Source organism: Hippocampus zosterae, chromosome 15, assembly GCF_025434085.1.
Source record: "Hippocampus zosterae strain Florida chromosome 15, ASM2543408v3, whole genome shotgun sequence".
In the NCBI taxonomy this organism is placed as follows: Eukaryota; Metazoa; Chordata; class Actinopteri; order Syngnathiformes; family Syngnathidae; genus Hippocampus; species Hippocampus zosterae.
In genome coordinates, this window is record NC_067465.1 from 544,253 (window position 1) to 563,968 (window position 19,716).

A 19,716-nucleotide genomic window follows, 5' to 3' on the forward strand; every position below is an offset into this window, starting at 1 on the left:
ATGAGAGGAATCTGAAGGTTCAGGTCACTGGGTTTGAATCCTGATCGAAGTGTAACTAAATGTCACGTGCCTAGATTGTTCAAATGTTGATTATTGATCATTCGAAATTCAGGTAATAAGAAATCAAAGGCGTAGTTTAGTTTTAAATCTGATATTTTCTAATACTGTTACCACTTTGTTAAAACATTGTGAGGATGGTATAGCAAATACGCCTGTTATTTTTAAAGATAAGATAAGCGGAATGCAAATGCACAAGATTTTTATTCAAATTACCCCATAGAATTCTTTATTCGCATTTTAAGTTTGTGTCTCAAGTAGCTCACGAACGAAGAAATTATAGAAATAAACATTCGCATCATCAAATCGCTTTTAACGATTCGCGGCCTCCACGCAAGGGAACAGTTCTTCGTTTGACACAAGTATATTTATGCCTCCGTACATTTGACAATAGAATTTTTTTTATAGCTCTCATGTACGTTTAAAGGCAACAACACGGAAACGTACGGAGTTCCCTTACGTATCATTTCCGCGTATATTAAATCCGCCCACTGGTTGACAATATCCAATCGGCTTCAAACAGAAAGTATTACCACTTGCTTAATTAAACAACTTGTCACTGTGCGGTGCAGAAAAAAAATAAGTAACGTGCCCTTAAAACACTTGAGACTGGAGTGGACAGTGCAAAAATACGATTAAAAAATCCCAATATCAGAGAAAGAGTGTTTTAAATGAATCTGAATCGCCAATGTTAAGCAAGTATGCACGTTCGTTCGTGATCGCGCACGAAAGGGGCGGATGGACGCGCGCTCCCGAGTCACCAGGAAACATGGCGGCGCTCATGACTCTCAGCCAGGTAACGAATTAAAACTAGCTTCGAAAAAGTTGGTTTTTTTCTCCCCGCATATCGACCGCCGCCGTGACATCACAACTAACTCTTCATACAGCGTTGTAGCCTGACCTGTACATTACTTTTCTCGTCTATGTCATTTTTTTCCCGAAAGTTTTGTCGGTCAGTATAGCCGCTCAACTTCCTTCAGGCAGGACGTTCATGATCACAGCAATGACGGACAAGATTTGACAAAGGGCGACTAAACGCCACAGCCGCCCAGTGTGATAAGCTGCACTCCTTTTTCATCGACTTTTATGTGCTTTCTCCCAGTTATCGAGTGGCAACCCAACCTACGAGAGCTACTACAGACAGGTAGGAAGCTCCCATGACGTCCCTTTTAATTAAAAAAAAAAGGAGTCAATCAATGTTTGTGTGCTACAAACTTATTATGATTTCTTCTTTATGTAGTTGGATCCAGTGAACAGTGGCAAGATATCAGCTGGGGACGCAGCTCAGTTCCTGAAAAAGTCCGGGCTGTCAGACAACACACTCGGAAAGGTTTGCCGTCCATAAAATACTGCAGTTTCCCAACCTTTATTGAGCCGAGGCACATATTTTACTTTAGAAAAAAAAATTGTTCCCACTTATTCAGGGTTCTACACTAATGGTCCACTGCACAGTAGTTGGGAATCACTGCTATTCTTGATATGCATGTTTATTTAAGCTTTAATGTCACCCCCCCACCCTCCACCCCACCCCAAAAGATATGGGATTTGGCTGACTCGGAGCGAAAAGGCTATTTGGACAAGCGGGTAAGGCACAGAGTTTCTTTTGTACAAAATGTGATGTCATTGCGCATGCCGACGTGTGCGCCAGTCACTGGGTTGTTCTCGCTCTCCTTCCCTTTCTACTCCCCCCCCCATCTTCTCCTTCAGGGTTTCTTCATCACCTTGAGACTGGTGGCCTCAGCGCAGGCGGGGCATGACGTTAGCATCAGCAGCCTCAGCCAAACATTGGCACCTCCGACATTTGTGAGTATCAAAAAGAATGATGTCCACACTTGATTGTCAATCACAAGTCGGTCGCATGGACATTGCCGATGTTTGAAACAAACAAACGGAACAGACCAGGAGGGTTAATATTTTTTGTCTTTCATTTGATTTCCGAACATTAAAGCCATAGCCGTACTGAAATTGGTCTTCATTTCTTCCAGAGAGACACAAGCAGCCCATTATCAAGCGCTCCAGCGCCTGATTCGCATTGGGCCATAAGGGCGAGTTCTTTAATTTAACCTTCCGCAACATTATCACACTACCCCTGCTCCTTTGTACTCATCTCTCTCCGTTTTGATTTCCAGCCGGACGAAAAAGGGAAATTTGAGGGCATTTTTGAGAGTCTCACCCCTGTGAAGGGCCTCCTTTCCGGCGATAAAGTCAAGCCCGTCTTAATCAACTCGAAACTACCTCTGGATGTGTTGGGGAAGGTGACGTTACCTACTTAAAAGCACAACTCCTGTCATAGACCATTTCATAATGTTTTGAAATGACATCCGGGCACTTTTGGGTGTCCAAAAAGTGATTGATGACAACTGGCCTGAACTGAAATGAATTTTGCTGCCAAATGTACTCTAAAATGTTATTGTTCACATGTATATAAAATCCGGCAGATCCCGAGTGTGAATCAAGTGGATGGCACTTCACACTGTCAGACTGTGGTGGCGCTGAAATGCTCATTCAAGCCATTTTCTCCGTTTCTCAATCGCTGTAACCGGGCCGAATGACATGTAAAACCTGTGATGACGTCAGAGACTATTTTTTGCCACCTGGAAGTTCCTGTGAAATCATGAGGAAAAGGTCTAAAGCGGTAAGTTCACGAGTGCTTTTGTCATCAAGCAGATTTGGGACCTGGGCGACGCGGACAAAGATGGCTACTTGGACAAAGAGGAATTCATTGTGGTCAGTTGCCCACTTGTTGGTGAACAGCAAAATGCATCTCTCCACGTCTTACCGCCGCTTTTCTTAACCTTTTTAGGTCATGCATCTTGTGTACCGAGCCATGGAGAAGGAGTCGGTGCCGGTTGCCCTGCCCCCAACCCTTATCCCACCCTCCAAAAGGAAAAAGGTGGCAGGCGCAATACCCGGCGCCGTCGCCGTGCTACCCTCCAGGTCCGCCTCCTTTGCTCTCAAGGATAGCACGAGAAGCGTCTCTCCCCTTCCCGCCGTCTCTCCCTACGCCAGCCCGACGGCCACGCCAATCCTACGGCGCACCTTTGAAGCCAGCAAACGGGTATGCCATCTACCTGCCGTACGTGTGCACATGCGGATAGGCTTGTCAAGAAGTACAGTAGCTAGGTCTCACCTAATCGGTCTTTTTTAAGCTTCCCCTTTTCTAAAATGTGTTTGTGAGCAAGACGATCAGAATTTAGCCGAATTGTGATGTGACAAAAAAATGCCAGCGGGCGCCACACGGGATGGGATGGTTGCGGCCCGGAATCAAACCCATGACTGCTGCACCGCCAGACGGACGAACTAACCGGTCCAACACTGTGGCACCTTAATTACATTCTGATATTGAAAATTGGATTCAGTACTTCACAAACTGAAATATAGATTCTGTTCACCATCTGCATATCTCCCAATATATTTCTATTGATATGTTTGAGAATATTCCATCAACGTGAATGAACGCCCGCGTTTATTGTAAGCGCTCTTCGAAGCGGGTGTCCGTAGTTGTTTGTAACTCGGGCACGCGTGTAGTTGGCACGCCGCGTGTTCACTCCGCGCATACTGAAGACCGGTGATAAAATCACCTCCGCCCCTCTCATATCTTTATGATCGACGGCGTGTATGTGAAAAATGCTGCTTAAAATAACAAAGAAACAGTACTTGTTAGATTTAGAATTTGATACATGATACTTTTTAGCTAAATTAATTTTTTAAAAGTAATATTTATAATCAATAAATTCTTATCTGTTACCCTCCTCAATTACGAGAAGATGAAATCAAGTGTAAACAAAGTTGCTCTTCACTGTGAATTATTCGACAAAGATTAACTCAAGTCACCGTTACTATTGACTTTATACGAAACTATGTTCCACAAATATTAATCGGCATGCGTGCATGCTTGTCTTGTTAGTTTGTGTCACTGTTGTTCACCGTTGGGAAAAGTAGCAGAATGTATCGGTGTGTGCGGACGCATTTGTGATCTAAAAGGGCCGAGACACAAAATTGAGTTTTCACGCATGAGAATTCTATTCAGTTGCCATTCAAGTGGCTCGACTGGTTTTGCCACATTGTAGCGTTCAGCTGCCGCTTACTCTTTACCTTGTTATTGCTTCACGGCTCTTTCGCTTCTGACAAACAGGTTTCAGGCAGGAAGTGAGGCCTGCCCATCAGCTTTTCTCATCTTTTTTTTTTTTGTCACTTTCATTTTGTTGCATATTACTTTGTCAGTGTTATTTTTTTAATGGAGCAAATAAATCAGTAAAAGCCATATCCTACTTGCATTTTTAAATCCAAAGTTATGCAGCTTAGCTGCCAAGCCACGGTGGGGGAGCTCTAGGGGGAGGGGGTTTGGTCAACACTCTTGGCAAATTTAGAAACGCTCACAGTTTCGAGGCTGTTACATTTCACGTGATAGATGGCTTGACGCTCCACAGATCCAAATATTTATGTACAAGTCATTAAAAAAGTCCAATTTGAAATCATAAGAGCGGTCATGTTTTCTCTGTTGAAATCCAGCCGGAGCAGCAGCAATGGGTGGTGCCGGTGGCTGACAGGGAGCGCTACAAGGACATCTTCAAGAAAACTGACACGGATAACGACGGACTGGTCGATGGAACGGAGGTCATCGAGATCTTCATGCACTCCAGCTTATCCCAGACCATGCTGGCACAAATCTGGTGAGGCAGCCATCGAGAGCAAAAAAATGAAAAGGCCGGGACTGTTCTGAAGAGCGTACACCGCTCCCAGGAGCAGTCGTCCTACTATATTGTTACCCCCCAGTCCTTTCGCTAGTGGTAATTCACTTTTCAAAGTGGGCGGTACCGGTCATGTCTCGATGCGTCACGTGCAGGGGCCTCGCGGACACTAAACAGACGGGCAAGCTGACCCAGGACCAGTTCTGCCTCGCCATGCATTTGATCCAGCAGAAGATCACCAAAGGCATCGACCCGCCAACTTCTCTCACTCCAGACATGATTCCCCCCTCGGAGAGGACGACAAGCTTGGTGGGCTCTTCAGCGACGCTTCCTGTAAGTCTTGATTTGAACGACCCTTGAGATGATTGCCAGGTTGAAGTACTGGTTTTTCATTGATTTTTGCTTCTTTTTTTTTTTTGCTCTGCCTGGCTAAATTGTCGTGCTTTCCTGTGGCATGTTTTTTTTTTGTGGGCCGGGGGGTGTTTTTTTTGTGCTGCATTCCTTCCTGTAAGACGGACCTTTTTTTTTGCTAGGAGACTTGACTATGAATGTGCTGCACTAGCTCACGCTCTCACTGAGTATTTGCTATTTTGCCACCAGGGGGTGCTATTGCCCCACCGCGATGTCCTACACAGCCTGCGTTGGTTCAACTTTTATACCTCCTTTCTCTACTGGTCATGGTTATTTTAAACTGCAACTTTTATGCTCATTGCTGTCATAAGTGCATACCTACACAGGAAATAGCCTGAGCAATAGCCTACCCAGTACATTCTGCAACGTGACGTCAGTCACAGATAATCAAACCGAGATATCCTCCTGAAACGTCTCTCATACTAAAGGGTTTTGCAAGTAGAGCAGTAGATGCAAGGCAGGCAAGCGCTGCCCAAGTTCTGGGTATACGGATAATTTAGTCTATTGTTACTCTTCCCTCGTTACATGACTCAATAAATCAGCTGGTTTACAGAGCAGCTTCGTGAGTGGTGCAAGCGTGCGCGACCGTGCAGGCAAGTGGTGTTTAATTCAGTCCGGTGTATGATTTCACTTCTTGCATGTGACACAACTTAGCAGGCCTGATTTTAGATAAGGTTTGCACGTGCAAAACGGATGCAAGTGTGATTACACGCACAAACAGATTTCAGATGATCTATTGACCATGTCGAGTTGGTGGATCAGTAACCAGGATTCCATCTGTCAACCGCGCTGAATTGCCGCACAGTTAATTTTGCACGTCGGTGAGCAGAGTAGATTCAAACAGCGTATGGGGTCTTGACAGTGTAAATGATCCCGTTATTTAGCACCCACTATTTGTGACTTTAGTCAATTGGGTCTGTTTTCCTAAGTTGGACTTCTACTTTGATACTTTTAAACCCGAGAGGGACATAAAATGAAGGAATGCTCCGTGATCCCCATCAAACTTCCTCGTGCTGCATTTGGCATGACATCATGATTGGAAACGCCGCGTTCCTTTGTGTCGTCTGGTCAAGTGTGCTTTTCATGCATTGTGCGGCTGTTCAGGACGCACGAAATGTATTTCCTTCCTGTCTTTTGTTTTGCTGCAAGCATCAGCGGGAGCTCCTTCACTCATCCCAATTCCTAATTCTTCACCCGTTTTCTTCCCTCTGACATTTGTTTTTTTTTTTTGTTTTGACTCTCCATCCCCGCCACAGGACTTCACCACCTTAGCGCCCGCTGAGGTGACGGGCGTCAAAGAACTGGATGACCTCAGTCAGGAAATAAGTCAGCTGCAGAGGTGAGCCCCTCAAAGTGGCCAAGAAGAGATTTGTTTCTCTTGGAGGGGCGGCGGCGATGGGAAATGAGCTCCGTGAAACGACGAGCTTTTATTCATTATTTGTTGTATCAACATTTGCGAGCTGCGCTGCCGCTACTATCATAAGAGAGGCGCTGCCAAGCAAAGCGGTGTCCAGCAAGCCGTCTTCATTAGAAAGTCATGTCAGCCAACATTATTTTTTTAAACATACTTGAAATCAAATTGAGCTGGTTGCCTAACAGCAGTGCAATACTCTTGCATATTTACACAGCGGCCATCACCATGCAGTCTTCAATCAATTCTATTCACTGACCTAACTCTGTTGCGCGGTTCCCCTATAGAGAGAAATTAATCCTGGAACACGAGCTCAAAGAAAAGGAGGAAACCATCAGAAGACAAAATCATGCTGTTCAAGTAAGCGGAAGCCCCAAGAATATGCTCGAGAGATTCAAGACGTGAATTATTGGGTCTCGATTGACTTTCCAAAATTGTTTTGTATGTAGAACATGCAGCATGACGTGGAAAGGGAGAGCAGCAGTTTGCAGGACATACAGTCGCAGAAGCGCGACGCCCAGCAGCGTCTGGACGAGATGGACCAGCAGCGCTCTAAACTGGAAGGGATGCTCAACGACATCAAGCAAAAGTGTCAGGAAGAGTCGCAGACGGTTAGCTTTGGGATTCAAAATCCATCCATCAATACTCATTCTGACTTGATAGAAAAGTGGTGGTCACATCGGGGCTCCTCTGGCAGATCTCCACTCTGCAAAGCCAAATCCGCTCGCAGGAGAACGACCTTCGGAGCCAGGAGAAAGAGGTGGGCCGCACCAAGGCGGACCTCGGCCGCCTGCAGGACGAAGAGGCGCAGCTGGAGCACAGCCTGCATTCGGGCCGCCTCCAGCTGGATAGTATCCTCAAGTCTCTCAAGACCGCTCAGGAAGAGATCAGCCAGGTGAGATGTCTGACGACCGCTTCTTATTGTGTCTTTAGCCACGCTCGCGTTGGAGAGCGGCAAAACCCAACACGTCCAAGTACCTGTATGTGTACGAAGCGAGAATAAATGTCGCGGCAATATAACGGCCTAGCTAAAGGCAAAATCAAGGCTGTCCAATCTGCTCCCGTTTGACGTGAAAGAAAAGCATTTTTACACTTTGTTGACGTTTGCACAAGACTGCCTCCTGCCCTTTTTTCTGTTTTGCACTGACCAAATTCTCATCTCTGAAAGTTGGACTAAAAACGGGTCAAAGATGGCAAAAGAAGAAAGCGCAGGAGTTCACCCGGGTCAAATCCTTTCGAGTTCCGCAGCTATGCGGCTAAAACAATAACCCTGCATGTTATTCCTTGTGGATGAAAGTCTGTTTTTTTTTGTTTTGTTTTTCCTGCGGCGCTTTCAGGCTCGCAGCAAGCTGTCGTTGATCCAGGAGAACCAGAAGGAGTTTACCAAGACCATTGAGCAGTACAACAGCGCCCTGCGCGACCTCACCGGGGGGAGCAATATGGCCGACGCCAGTCACCTCTTCACAGAGAAGGAGAACGGCACCTTCGGGGGCGCGGCGGTGAGCATCCTGCTGCGTTTGTGTCCCACGGTTATCAATTTTGTCGGAGGCATTCAATGCCCTCCATTTTTTATGTGTCCACCTCAGGATGAATCCTTCAAAACCAGATTAGCCATGTTCAACACCAACGCGGCTCCAGCGGACCCCTTCCAGGCGCAGGACCCCTTCCACGGTCCTTTTGAAAAATGAGAGTAGACTAAAGTGTCCCCTCTTTCGCATACTCAAAAGCTGTCCGCGTCCTTCCAGATCCTTTGGTGGGAAGTGACCCCTTCAGGGGGAGCTCGGCTGGTGATCCATTTAGCGGGGCGGGTGGCTCGGATCTCTTTGCGTCCTCGGATACCTTTGGAGAAAAACCCAAGCCGCCAGTCAAGGTGATGTTGGAAAATACGAGGCGTTACGGCGCCATCGCTGAACTTTGACTTTGTTCCTTTTAGCCCGGCTCGGTCCGCGCTCGTCTCGGCTTCTCGTCCAACAGCCCAAAACCGAAGCATTCAGGTACCGGCGTCGCTACGTGCATCGCACGGAAACATTGCACTTATGTAGTAACTCAGACATTTTCATCATTGTAGCCAGTTCCCAATGAATGACGTCACTCTTGACGGGCAGCGATTAATCTGATTAATCGCTTATCAAATGGAGCCCTCATTATTTATGTAGAGAACAATACTGCTTGGCGAATGCAACACGTGTTTCTGTGTTTGTTTTTTACATGCATAGAAATACCGGTCACTGATGTCTCCAAACGTAACGCCTCTCATTCATGTGAGGGTTCATTGTGCAACACTCTTCTCGGGTGACACGTCAGAATTGCATTTTTACTCGGCGCGTATTCCCTATTCCTGTGGTGCGAGGCTATTTTTAGAGGAGGGCTTACTCATTTAACTACGGGCAAGCTAAAAATACTTCACTCACCCACCTAGCTTGGAAAAACAGGAGGTGGACAGAAGCCTGACACAACAGAAAGTCTGTGACGGTACCGGGACACGTCGTCAGTCCTACCTTAACGCTCGCTGCCCTTCACTTTGGTTATTCGGCGCGGAAGTTGTTTTAAGTCGGCGGCATTGGTGAAAGGTGAAAGGGGACGCTATGTTGCTGAGCGTCATCAAAGCAACATAGAAGCAACTGTGGAGCCCGCGTGGGCTTACTGTGCCAAAAAGAAAATCCGCCACCGGGCTCCGCATGAATGGGTCCTCTTGTGGTTTGCGCACTCACAACAAACATATTCATTTACAATGTTTTGTTTTTTCACTGTAACCATCGGTACGCTTTTTTTGGTTTTTTTTCCCTCCCCCTCCCTCTCTTTTTCATTAAGCGGCATACCACAAAGCTTCAAAACAAGGCCGGCACAGTTCTGCTTTAACAGTGCTCCAACTGACGCCTTTAATTAGCTAATCAGTTGCATACGTCAGAGTTGAACACAACCCCCCTCTCTACTTTTTGGGATTTGGGCAAATGTCATGGAACGTTTAGCAGCCGCGCGGCCCTAAAAATAGCGCGCGGGTCCTCGGCGGAATAAAGTGTTATTTTGAAGCCTGCGCTCTGTAAGTCGATTTCATTTTGACTTTTGAAACTTTTCCACAAGTGTCTCACTGCGCTCCTTTTGCAGAGTCGGTGCGCCTGCCGAACCACCTCTTTTCAGGGAACCCTTTGAGGGGCAAGGTGAGCTTCAAGTACATTGCATGGTTTCAGCAACACAACAGTTCAGTACGCTACGCAGCGCGTCGTCAAACGGCACAGTGACAACTTTTTTGCAGACACCTTTGACTCCTAAGCAGAAGACGCATAACATGTTTCTATGTTCTCATTCGTTTCAGCGCTTTTTAAAGGCGCCATCATTGTTGTAATGGAATTAACAGATGGCTGGCGAGAATTTTGTACCCGCGTCGAACTGTATGTGACAGTAGCCTTGTATGAATGTGGGGGTGGGGGGGGAAGGCAGCCGTCTGTCTGTTGGAGTGCAGGCATTTATTTAACATGCGGTGACCAATGGAGAGATTGCGTGTGTTTTAGCAAATACGCTCATCGGTACAATAATTCCACTTTGAAAGTTTCCGGATACTCTGATCTCCTCGGCCTCAACCGCGCGTATGAACGCCGTCTGTTCGTTTTGATGCCGGAGGGCTTTTTTTTTTAATTCTTATTTTTTGAAATCAATGTCCTTGTGTGTTAACAGAAGTCTGACAATCCTGTTGTACCATCAAAGAAAAGCGCACCCAACCGGCCCGCCCCGCCCTACGGTAAGGTTCGTGCGTGTCCGAGCGGGATCGACGAGCACGCCAGCAAGCGGTGATTCATTCCAAAAAAGTAAAAAAAAAAAGTAAAACTAGAAAAAAAGGTGCCGTTTCCCTAATTGTGGCTGGATGTACAATGCAAGTAGCTTCTTATTTTGAAGCTGTCAAGAGGAAACCTGCACATCGGTGTGTGACGGGACTCTCGTTCAATGTCTACATAAAGTGGAGGGGGGGGGGGTCGCGCGTGCGTGCTCGCCTGTGTTGGTAGTCATGCGAAACCCACAAGCCGTGCCCATGGCCTGCCCTTCCGCCGTGACCTTGCACTTGTGCTGTTAAGCAGAAGTGGCGGCGTGAGAAAGGTGCCCTTCCCGTTTGCTGGAGCACGCGGCGTAGCGGAGGTGCGCGTGGCCTCACCCCGCGGTGGGGAAGTGAGAGCCCCAAATACGGGGCAACCTCCAAAGTCAAACGCCATTGCTTCAAATAATGTGAAGTGAATCGATACGGGCGCCAGATCAAACTTCTGAAGGCATTTTTTAATCGATGTTGCTGTTGTTTGGATCATCAAGTTAGAAATCAAGCTAGCGATTGGATAGGGAGGAACATCCATCCATCCATTTCATATCAAAGCAGGAATGGATGGATGCTTTTAGTGTCTATGGTAGCCCTTTTGGGGTTTTGTTTTTTAGCCGTTAGATTCACTTTTCATTTGAACCCTCGCTGACCCGAGTGGGTTTTTTGTTTTTTGTTTTTTTTGGGCGCGGGCACGCGCCGTCAGCTCGCCGCACTTTGCTTCCTGTCAGAATTGCGTAACGCAGTATTGCACATGTGGATTGAAAGTGCCGCCTCAGAGCGGCGTGTCAGCTGTCCTCTCTTTTACTCCGGCAGACTCGGGTAGAGCTCCCACGGATGTTCATTCCGCCGTAAGTCTGTGCCGTTTATTTGCATGAGCCCAAAAGGAATCTCTTTGCCGTTGTGTGAAAAGGAGGCCGCCCGGCGTCACTAACCATCTCCGGCGTCGCCGGCGACTAGGCCGCGGCTCGTTTATTGGCCTGCGTGGCTGACGCGGCCACCGCAAAGCGAAATACGTTCACGAACGTGGGGCTTTTGGTACAGAGCGGATTTGAGGTGCCACACAAAGGCCCCCACCGCAAAGGCAGCATCCTCCACTGAAAAACATCACTTCCCATCAATAATGGAGCCCATCTCCCCCCCACCAAAAGATTTGATGCGCATCTCGGTACATGCAGCGCATTATGATGCATGGCGACCTTGTCTTTGTTTGTACCTCATCGACAAAAATTGCCGTCTTTGTGTCAGCATGAAGACTTGTCAAAGGCCTTCCCTTTTGTTTTTAATGTTGCGTAAAGGATGCAAAGATGACCAGGTAAGGTCGCTCAGACGGTCCGCCTCCAAGCTTTTGCATGTGCCATGATTTTGAACACGAGCCAAATGCTCGCATGTGCACGGGGCAACGTCTGGTGTGATTGATTCTTTTTTTTTTAAATCTGCCATCTTCCCTCGCTTTTTGCCGCATGGTCGATCTAAACGTCCTCTCCTTCTGGCAAATCACGGCGGTCGCGTTTGCGCTGCCAAATTTGCATCCCGTGTTCAGGGGCTTTGGCTTTTTGGGCTCGGTTTCAACGGCTGACGTCTGGGTTGTTTGCCGCCCGCAGTTTGGAAGTGAAAGCCAGCGGCTGGAGCGGGCCAAGCGGGAGAGCGAGCGCGAGGAGCGCGAGCGGCTGCGGAGACTGCGGCTCCAGGAGCAGCGGGACCTGGAGCTGGCCATCGCGCTCAGCCGGGCCGACGCTCACGGCTCCTGAGGGGGCCCGCCGACAAGCCGCCTTCCTGCAGACATTTGCACTGTCACCACACTCCAAAAAGCCCCCGTCAGCCCCCCCCGCCTTTCTCGTGCATGAGCCCAGTGACGCCCCCGCCGCGCTCTGGCCTCAAACGACTCCACATTTAGCATGTAATCTATGTTCATTGCTCCCAAACGCCAAGGCAACTATAATCATGGCCGGGATGGATCCCCTTGATGTCGAGCGTGGCTTCATCTGCGCACAACGTCGCCATTTAGGGAAAACACAAAGCAGATGGACACTCGATGCTGCCTTATTCCAAAGCCTGCACGCAAGCTAACATTTTATTATTATTATTATTATTTTTTTTGCCTGTGTTTGTGTGTTTCATTGTATTTATAAGGTATGCTACGAATGGGTGTGAAATGTCCACATTTGCCTTTTAATTGTCTTTGAGGGAGCCAGGACGCTTGCTCGTTTGCATCTGCAATTCGATTTGCTACGTTACGCTTCATGACGTTCTTAAATGAGGTCCAATAAAAGAGTTGCATCCAAAATGTTTTCCGCACAGTGCTATCCTGAGAGGGGCCTTCCCAGCTGCAAACTCCAACCACAATTCCAAGTAAATTGCTCAATAAATGCAAAAGTCGCCGTTCTTATCTTTGCCGGGACACATTTTTGATGGCGCTGTTCTATTGGACCTCATTGGATACCCAACGAAATGACCAGTGGATGTATTCCAGCTGGGACAATCACATGCCGTTTTTTTTTTTTTTTAATTCCCTCGCACTGCAACGTATTTGTGTCTACACGTCTGTTACTTAGCGACTTAAGTCCCCAGATTTGCGAGCATTTTAGTCCTGAAATTGCAGTTAGGTTAATCATATGAGGAATCAAGCACTCGCCCAAACTGTATTTTATTTTATTTTGGGGTACATTGTGTGTATATAAGACGTTTGATTGCCTCTATAAAAGCCACTGGTACTGTTACACGAATTTCCATCACTTTAACCACAAGGGCTCTGCACTACCGCCGTTACAAGGTCGCCTCTTCTGTTTATACTCATTAGATTCGATTTTTTTTGTTTCGTTTAGTTTTGCTTTCTCTCCGACATTGTTTTCAACAATGCCGCTGAAGCTCTTCACTCTAATCCCGGGGTAGGGAACTGCGGTTGGGCGAGAGGCCTGTCCCCTTGCCCGTTTTCGGTCCCCCCCCCTCCCTCCATCCCACGCACCTGATTCAGTTGTTGCTAATCACTTCAGGCCTCGACGCGGCTCGCTGATGAGCTGCTCGTTTGAATCGGGTGCGCTGCAACGGGGAGACTCGGAAAACATGCAGGGCGGCGGCCCGCCGGGACACCCCCTGACCTAGAGGGAGAACCAAAGCAGGCAGCGTATGGCTCTCCCAGGTACCGCGGTTCCACACCCCTCCTCTAATCGATGATTTGGCACAGGAACGCGACTCGTTTATCAACCTCTCGTCATTCTGTGCATTTATTTCATGCTGGAAGAAGGTCACGTTTATCTTGTTCATAATAAATCTGCTATTTAACGTTCATTCGGAGTCAAATGGGTCACGTTTTTCTTGCTCGGGCACCTCTGGGGGGGGGGGGGGGGGGGGGGGTCTCGTGCGGAAGCCAGAGAAAAAGGTGAAATGAGAGTAGTAACATTTGCATCCGGCACTTGAGATATTTTTGGGACCCCGTGAGCACTTCCTCCTTTTTAATATGAACAATGTCTCGTTCTTTCAGGCCTGCTCGAGGCCGGCCGGGCCGTCCGTCTTGGAACGGATCAGAGCGACGTGCAAAACGACTGAGTGAGTGGCCTTCTCCTTTTTTTTGTTTTTGATGTTGTACTGGAGACGCCATGTTGAGTCGATGACTAGTCATGCGCTGCCACGGCACACAAAGGCCACCACAAGGACGTTTGATTGATGTGTGGACGTTTCACAAAAATCTGCCGTGCAAGAATGACAAGCGCCCGATGGAAAGTACCGTTTTCGGGGAGCAGGCTCGCTTCGGTGACCATTGCAGTTTTTCAAAAGTAATGGGCCGACACCCCCCACCCCACATGACGTCGTTAGCCTCACTCGCTTAGCTTTCAATGTCGTGCGACTGAAAATCGGAATGCTGTGTTTGGACTTGTGGGGCCGCTGAGAATTTCTTCTACTCCTTGACCCGCCTTGTCTGCAGGTATCGGTGCGCAGGCCTCCTCCGTGCTCGGAACTTAGTTTTGGCCGATGAGTGACGACACGAGGTTATCCGAGGTCTCCGTTTCTCTTGTTTGAACTTTATCTTGGGCCGGTCTTAACACTTGACTTTAATCTTTCCGAGTGGACTTTCCGGTTTCTCCGGTTTCGCCCCAAAGCAACAAAAACATCCGTCGCTTTCCGGTCGAGCCCGGCGACCGCACCGCGGACGCGAGATGGGGATTCGGTGCCCGGGATTGGACACGCTCGCTCCCCACCGCTAACTGCAGAGGACGAATTGACTGCGCGGACAATGAAGAGGCGCCTTTGCGAATGTTAATGGAGGCTTTACGACAAAGAAGCGCAAACCGCCGGTAACGTTGAAGAACAGGAAAGCCAGGTTGGACTGCCAGGAAAGATCAAAGAAATGCGGAACCGGATCGTTCGGATGCGACAAAACCCAGATCGGCTTGTATCCAAAATGATGGGGGGGAACAGATCCAAGGAATACCACATCACCCAGCCGAGCCAGTTTAATGGCACGGTCTGGCTGCTAACGGTGAGCCGAACGGGGTTCCGCGGAATCCAATAAAACTGATAGGCCGGATTTATTATGAGCCTCCAGGCAAAGAAAATGGATCATCCTCGCTTTACGCCGGCGCCGACGTGCGACGTTTCGTAGATGGGAGTGGGAGTTTCAAGATTTGACGTCGGACGGAATTAAAATTCCCACTTTTCAGTTGCTCCAGGACATTCATCGTACAACTCTCGGGCTGTCAACATTGACGGGTGAAGGGGGAGCACACGACAGTCGTTGTGTAACTTGCAACTTGAGATGGTTAGGACTGCACGACTGTCCGTGTTTTATGTTATGTGTTGTGTTTATTATTTTACTTCATGTTAACTGTTTTGTAAAGCGCTTTGTTACAGCTGCCGCTGTTGTGAAAGTGCTATAGAAATCAGCATGGATTGTATTTGAACACATTTCAAAAGGCCAACAGTTGAGGTTGCTGCAACGCCGGTGTTGAGGGCCTCCATGCTTTGGCCCCCCCAAAAAACGGAGAGGCTCCATCCAAAATAGCTTTTTAAAGGGCCACGTATCCTAATTGAAAGCTCAATTTCCACAACCTTCAATCCCAAATTCATTTGCTGTATTTCAAGTCCGTCACGGTGGTCTAGCAAGACCAAAAAGGGGACGGGGGGATCATGACAAGTCTGTCATTGTCCAAATACTAATTGCTACCCTGCTTGGCTGCATGGCTTAATGCTTGTGAAGTTGCTCTGAAATGACACCGCGATGCAGCGCGCAGACGTCGCATGCGGCGGACTCGGCCCCCTTTTCAAAGCGCGCCGTGTCATTGGCGTATTAAGGGCCCCGTTTCATGTGCCGCTATAATTGAGAGCCATCGGAAAGCCCAGTGGAAGAAGGGCTCCCTGATGAGGCTTTTACCGTGTACCCCCCCCCCCCAACCCCCTCCCTTCTTGTCCAGACGGCTCCGGGCTCCCTCTGTAATTACCGAGATGGAGTGTTTGTATTTATAGGCTAAAGCCCGCAAGTGGCTACAGCTTGTGTGTACGTGCGTGCGCCTTTTGCAGCTGCAAAACATCACAGCGGTGGAAATCAAGTGCTCCGATTTTTCAAATGAAGGCGGCGACGTGCATCAGCCGCTTTGGTGCCGCTGCCGCGATGCTTTGCAGGTCCGTCCGAAGCCATTTGCAGTGAAAAAAAAAGGCAAAAGCAACGACAGGATGTTTGGTTTCAACTGTTTTTTTTTCTTTTAATATTTACAATAAATACACACTTGACAGTATAAAATCCATGTACATATTTATATAACTAAGTAGAAAAGAATGCACAGGATGTCCAGCCCTGAGAGTGTACAGAAGGGGGCTGGATTCAAGAGGGGGGGGGGGGGCAGCTGCTCAATTCATCCTCGGAGGCAGTTTTCTTTGGAGAAAAACGTTGTCTATGCACCGGCGGAGTGTGCATTTCGCTCTTGTCAACACGATTGTCTACCAAGCTTTGTTGAAACAGTAGCAGAGTCATAGAAAGGCGCTTTTGTGTCAAAGACATTCCAGTTTGAAGGATCCACTGTACAAGGGCCAGCCCCCTTTACTCGTCTCTTCTCAGAGAACCCAAGTAGTACCAGCTACATATAGATTTAGATAGATTCGGGGGGGGGGGGGCTTTGGTTGAAATCGAAACAGAGCACATCACAATGTCTCTTGTCGCGGTTGTTGTTGTTACATGTGCCTCTTCATGTGCAGCGCCAGGTGGTCAGACCTGGAGAAGGCTCGCTCGCACAGGTGGCACTGGAAGGGCCTGTGTCCGGTATGTTTCCGGAAGTGTCGCGTCAGCTCGTCCGAGCGGGCGAACTTCCAGCCGCAGCCTTCCCAACTGCAGTGGTACGGCTTCTCGCCTGCCGGGAAGAAGTCGGAAAACGCCATTAATTAAGCGACCCGGGGTGGAGCCGAGTCACGCGGATGAGGAGGACTTACCCGTATGCGTTCGTAGGTGAGCCTTGAGGTGGGAGCTCTTGGTGTAGGTCTTCCCGCATCCGGCGAAGGTGCAGGTGTGCGTGGCGGTGCGCTTGCGCGGCCAAGTGCGGCGCCCGCGCTTGGGCTTGGACTCGAGCAGCTCCAGCGGCGAGGAGGGCGGCGTCAGCGTCAGCAAGGCCGCCCTCTGCGCCCCGCCGGGCGGCGGGTGCTGCAACGCCAACGCCTCGTCGTAGAGCCCGAAGGCCGGGTGCTGCGCGCCGCGGTAGGCCATGTGCTGCACGTGTCGCTGCTGCTGCTGCTGCTGGAAGGGGCCGTTGTTGTGGTACTCGTTGCGGCCCGCGAAGCAGCTCATGGGCCCGCGGAAGTCCGAAGCCTCGTCCGGGCTGAGCGGCGGCGTCATGCTGCTGCTGCTGGCGGCGGCCCGCGGCGAGATGGCCGAGCGCGGCTGCTCAAAGGGCATCATGCACGAAACGTTGCCCTCCCGCTTGATTTTGCCGCCGCCGCCGCAGCTTTGGGCCGCCGCGCCCAACGCGGGGCCGTAAGCGTCCAAGGGGGGCTCGACTTTGATGTCCTGGCGCGGGAAGTGCGCGGCGTAAAACCTGCCCTGCACCGCTTGCTGAGGGCAGCGCGTCGCCCCCCCGTAGCCGGCGTCGCAGCGCAGCAGCTCGGCCACCAGGCTGGCGCCGTACGGGGGCGGGGGGCAGCGAGGCTCGCCCGCGGCGAAGCCGTCCGTCGCGGCGTAAGCGCCCGTGTCGGCCGGGCCCACGTAGGCCGAGGCTCCGTCGAGTATAAAATCCAGATCCAGGTAGTTGCTCAGATCCTCGTCGTCCTTCTTTGGAAACGGGTTGTCGACGCCGTGCGCCATCTCCGGCGTGAAGCCGCCGCCGCCGCTGTCATTTTCCGCTTTCCACCTCTGAAACATCCCAAACAAGCCGTTCAGACGCGAGCGTCGCAACGAATGCACACAAGTCGTTCACAGACAACTTGACAAAACTTATTTTCTTTTCGGAAGTCAGTGTTCAAATTCAACTTACGTTTTCCCAACTTTTCTCCCTTTGATTGGTGAACGTGGCGAAAGAAGGAAGCATCACCCCCGATAAAGCCATGTTTTTACCGTGCTCTCGTTCAAACGCGGTGCGCGCAGTCCGTGCGCCTCGACTCGTCGCTGCTCCGCCGCCACGCAACAAGTGTTGTCAGTGCACTGAGTTCCCTCCTCCGCCGCACTCGGCTCTTTATAAAAGTCCGCTTAGGACGCCCAGGAAATCACGTCGACGTCGCGTAATTTTAGCCCTTTATAAAGCGCCACTTGTCTCGGGCCGCTTCTTCCAGTCGACGGCCTCCGGGTCCGAGCGACCGGGGTTCCTTTAAAAGCCGGCCAGGGAGGGAGGGAGCGGGGGGGCGAGGCTGCCGACGCGAGATGACGCAGGCGCTCTCTTTGGCCGCGCCCACTTTTCAGCTGGAAAAAAAGTGTCAAACGAGCACACGTACACACACACACACACACACACACAAGCGGTTCTTATAGCAACCGTGGAGGATTACGTAATTTGGCGCGAGGAAGAAAACGGTGCTGTCAGGACATCGCCGTCGTGATTTATGCACTTTTTTTTCTTTTTAAAAGCCCGCCCGCGCACACAAGTTACAAACAAAAGAAATGTTTGGTGCTAGCTGACCACCACTTTGACGATATAAAGTCGACACGGGTCAGCGGAAAAGTGACGTTTTCTGCGATAAGCGGCGATACATCTCATAGTTTGTCGCTACAGGTCAGCAAAATAAGATCTTTATCAACCACCACCATAGGGGATTTGTATCTTTCTAGCAGCAATAACCGAACCGATCGTAAACCGTCTCGTGTCGCTATACGTTTGTTGCCGGAGCACGAACGCAAGCGCTTTTGGTTGTAGCTCGGCAGGCTTGTCCAAACAGGCGCCAGCGTGCTCGAGAGCAGCCGCGATGTAAACACGATTTGAGCTAACGTGCCATTCAGGTGCTAATAAGAGAAGGGAGTGGGCTGACAATTTACATCACAAGCGCACCGAGTCGTGCTTTCGAGCGTCTTTTTTTCAGCGTGATCGATACTCGATCGATACTTGCGGTTTTGATAGCAGCGGCAGTGCGCGGCCTTCCTGGAGTGGAAGAAACATGAAATGCTGCAATCTCTTCTGCTTGGCTCATATTTTTCGCCTTCCAGATGTGGAGTTCTTAAAAAAAATACATGTATTGTCACTGAAAGAAATGTGTTATTCGTCAATAGAATCCACACAGTCGGGAAATGCATTTTAAAGGGGGGCGGGGGGTGAAGTTTTGCACAACGGTGAGAGAAGTGAGCGCTCGGCGTGATGATGTAAGCAAACAGACGGACAGCTCACGCCCGCATCCAGCTGTCATGTTCAGCCATCACTTGTGTGTGTGTGTGTGTGTGTGTGTGTTCACGTGTTCACTGGAAAGTGTGTCACGTAACGTGGATCCAGTCATGTCAAATGATGGAAAGCGCCCTTGTCATTTAGTTTTGCATAATAGCGCTCGGAGAAGCAGCACGTGGTTCGGGAGCGTGGATGAGTCGCAAATCCTTTGAAAGGGCCTTAATAATCATGATAATCATCATCATGACTCATTTGACTCCTTTTGCGAGTCACTTGGACAGCTGCTCACTTCATAATTGTGTTCACCTCTCGTCAGGTGTTTGGAAAGGTCAAAACATGGCCGATGAAGAATTGGAATGTCTCTGCTCCCAGGCTCCCCCTGACATAGTTTGGGAGTTACCGCAAACCAGGACGAGCATACTTACAAATATATTTCTGCGGGGGAGTTTTTCCAAGCAATATTTTGTGCTTTTTAATGTTGCATTTTTGTCCAATAGCTTTTGTATTTGTCATCGGCTATTTCTCTTCTTGTGCTTAAATATATAAATATATTTTTTTCCTCCC

General features: G+C 49.3%; 3 protein-coding genes across 3 annotated transcripts; 2 read left to right on the plus strand and 1 right to left on the minus strand.

Moving 5' to 3' along the window:
* The first annotated feature begins 702 nt into the window (after positions 1-702).
* LOC127587671 (epidermal growth factor receptor substrate 15-like 1) lies at positions 703-2,144 on the plus strand. Its single transcript, XM_052046150.1, has 6 exons — positions 703-853; positions 1,160-1,201; positions 1,298-1,387; positions 1,594-1,641; positions 1,765-1,860; positions 2,043-2,144. Exons 1-6 carry the CDS (start codon positions 746-748, stop codon positions 2,118-2,120), a joined length of 462 nt encoding a protein of 153 aa, XP_051902110.1. The 5' UTR covers positions 703-745; the 3' UTR covers positions 2,121-2,144.
* LOC127587669 (epidermal growth factor receptor substrate 15-like 1) lies at positions 2,136-13,657 on the plus strand (the record flags this gene model as incomplete). Its single annotated transcript, XM_052046148.1, has 17 exons — positions 2,136-2,312; positions 2,725-2,784; positions 2,861-3,115; positions 4,570-4,730; positions 4,904-5,081; positions 6,416-6,498; positions 6,858-6,930; positions 7,020-7,181; positions 7,268-7,465; positions 7,908-8,069; positions 8,157-8,241; positions 8,316-8,440; positions 8,504-8,564; positions 9,676-9,728; positions 10,243-10,306; positions 11,186-11,220; positions 11,974-13,657. Coding segments are annotated over 17 exons (2,079 nt in total), but the record flags the coding sequence as incomplete, so codon positions are not given.
* Positions 13,658-16,023: 2,366 nt separating this feature from the next.
* On the minus strand, positions 16,024-18,148 carry klf2b (Kruppel-like factor 2b). The gene is made up of 3 exons (XM_052087488.1): positions 17,821-18,148; positions 16,787-17,699; positions 16,024-16,707 (listed from the first exon to the last, which is right to left on the minus strand). The coding sequence occupies exons 1-3, from the start codon at positions 17,890-17,892 to the stop codon at positions 16,532-16,534; spliced, it is 1,161 nt and encodes a 386-aa protein (XP_051943448.1). The 5' UTR covers positions 17,893-18,148; the 3' UTR covers positions 16,024-16,531.
* Positions 18,149-19,716: the final 1,568 nt, after the last annotated feature.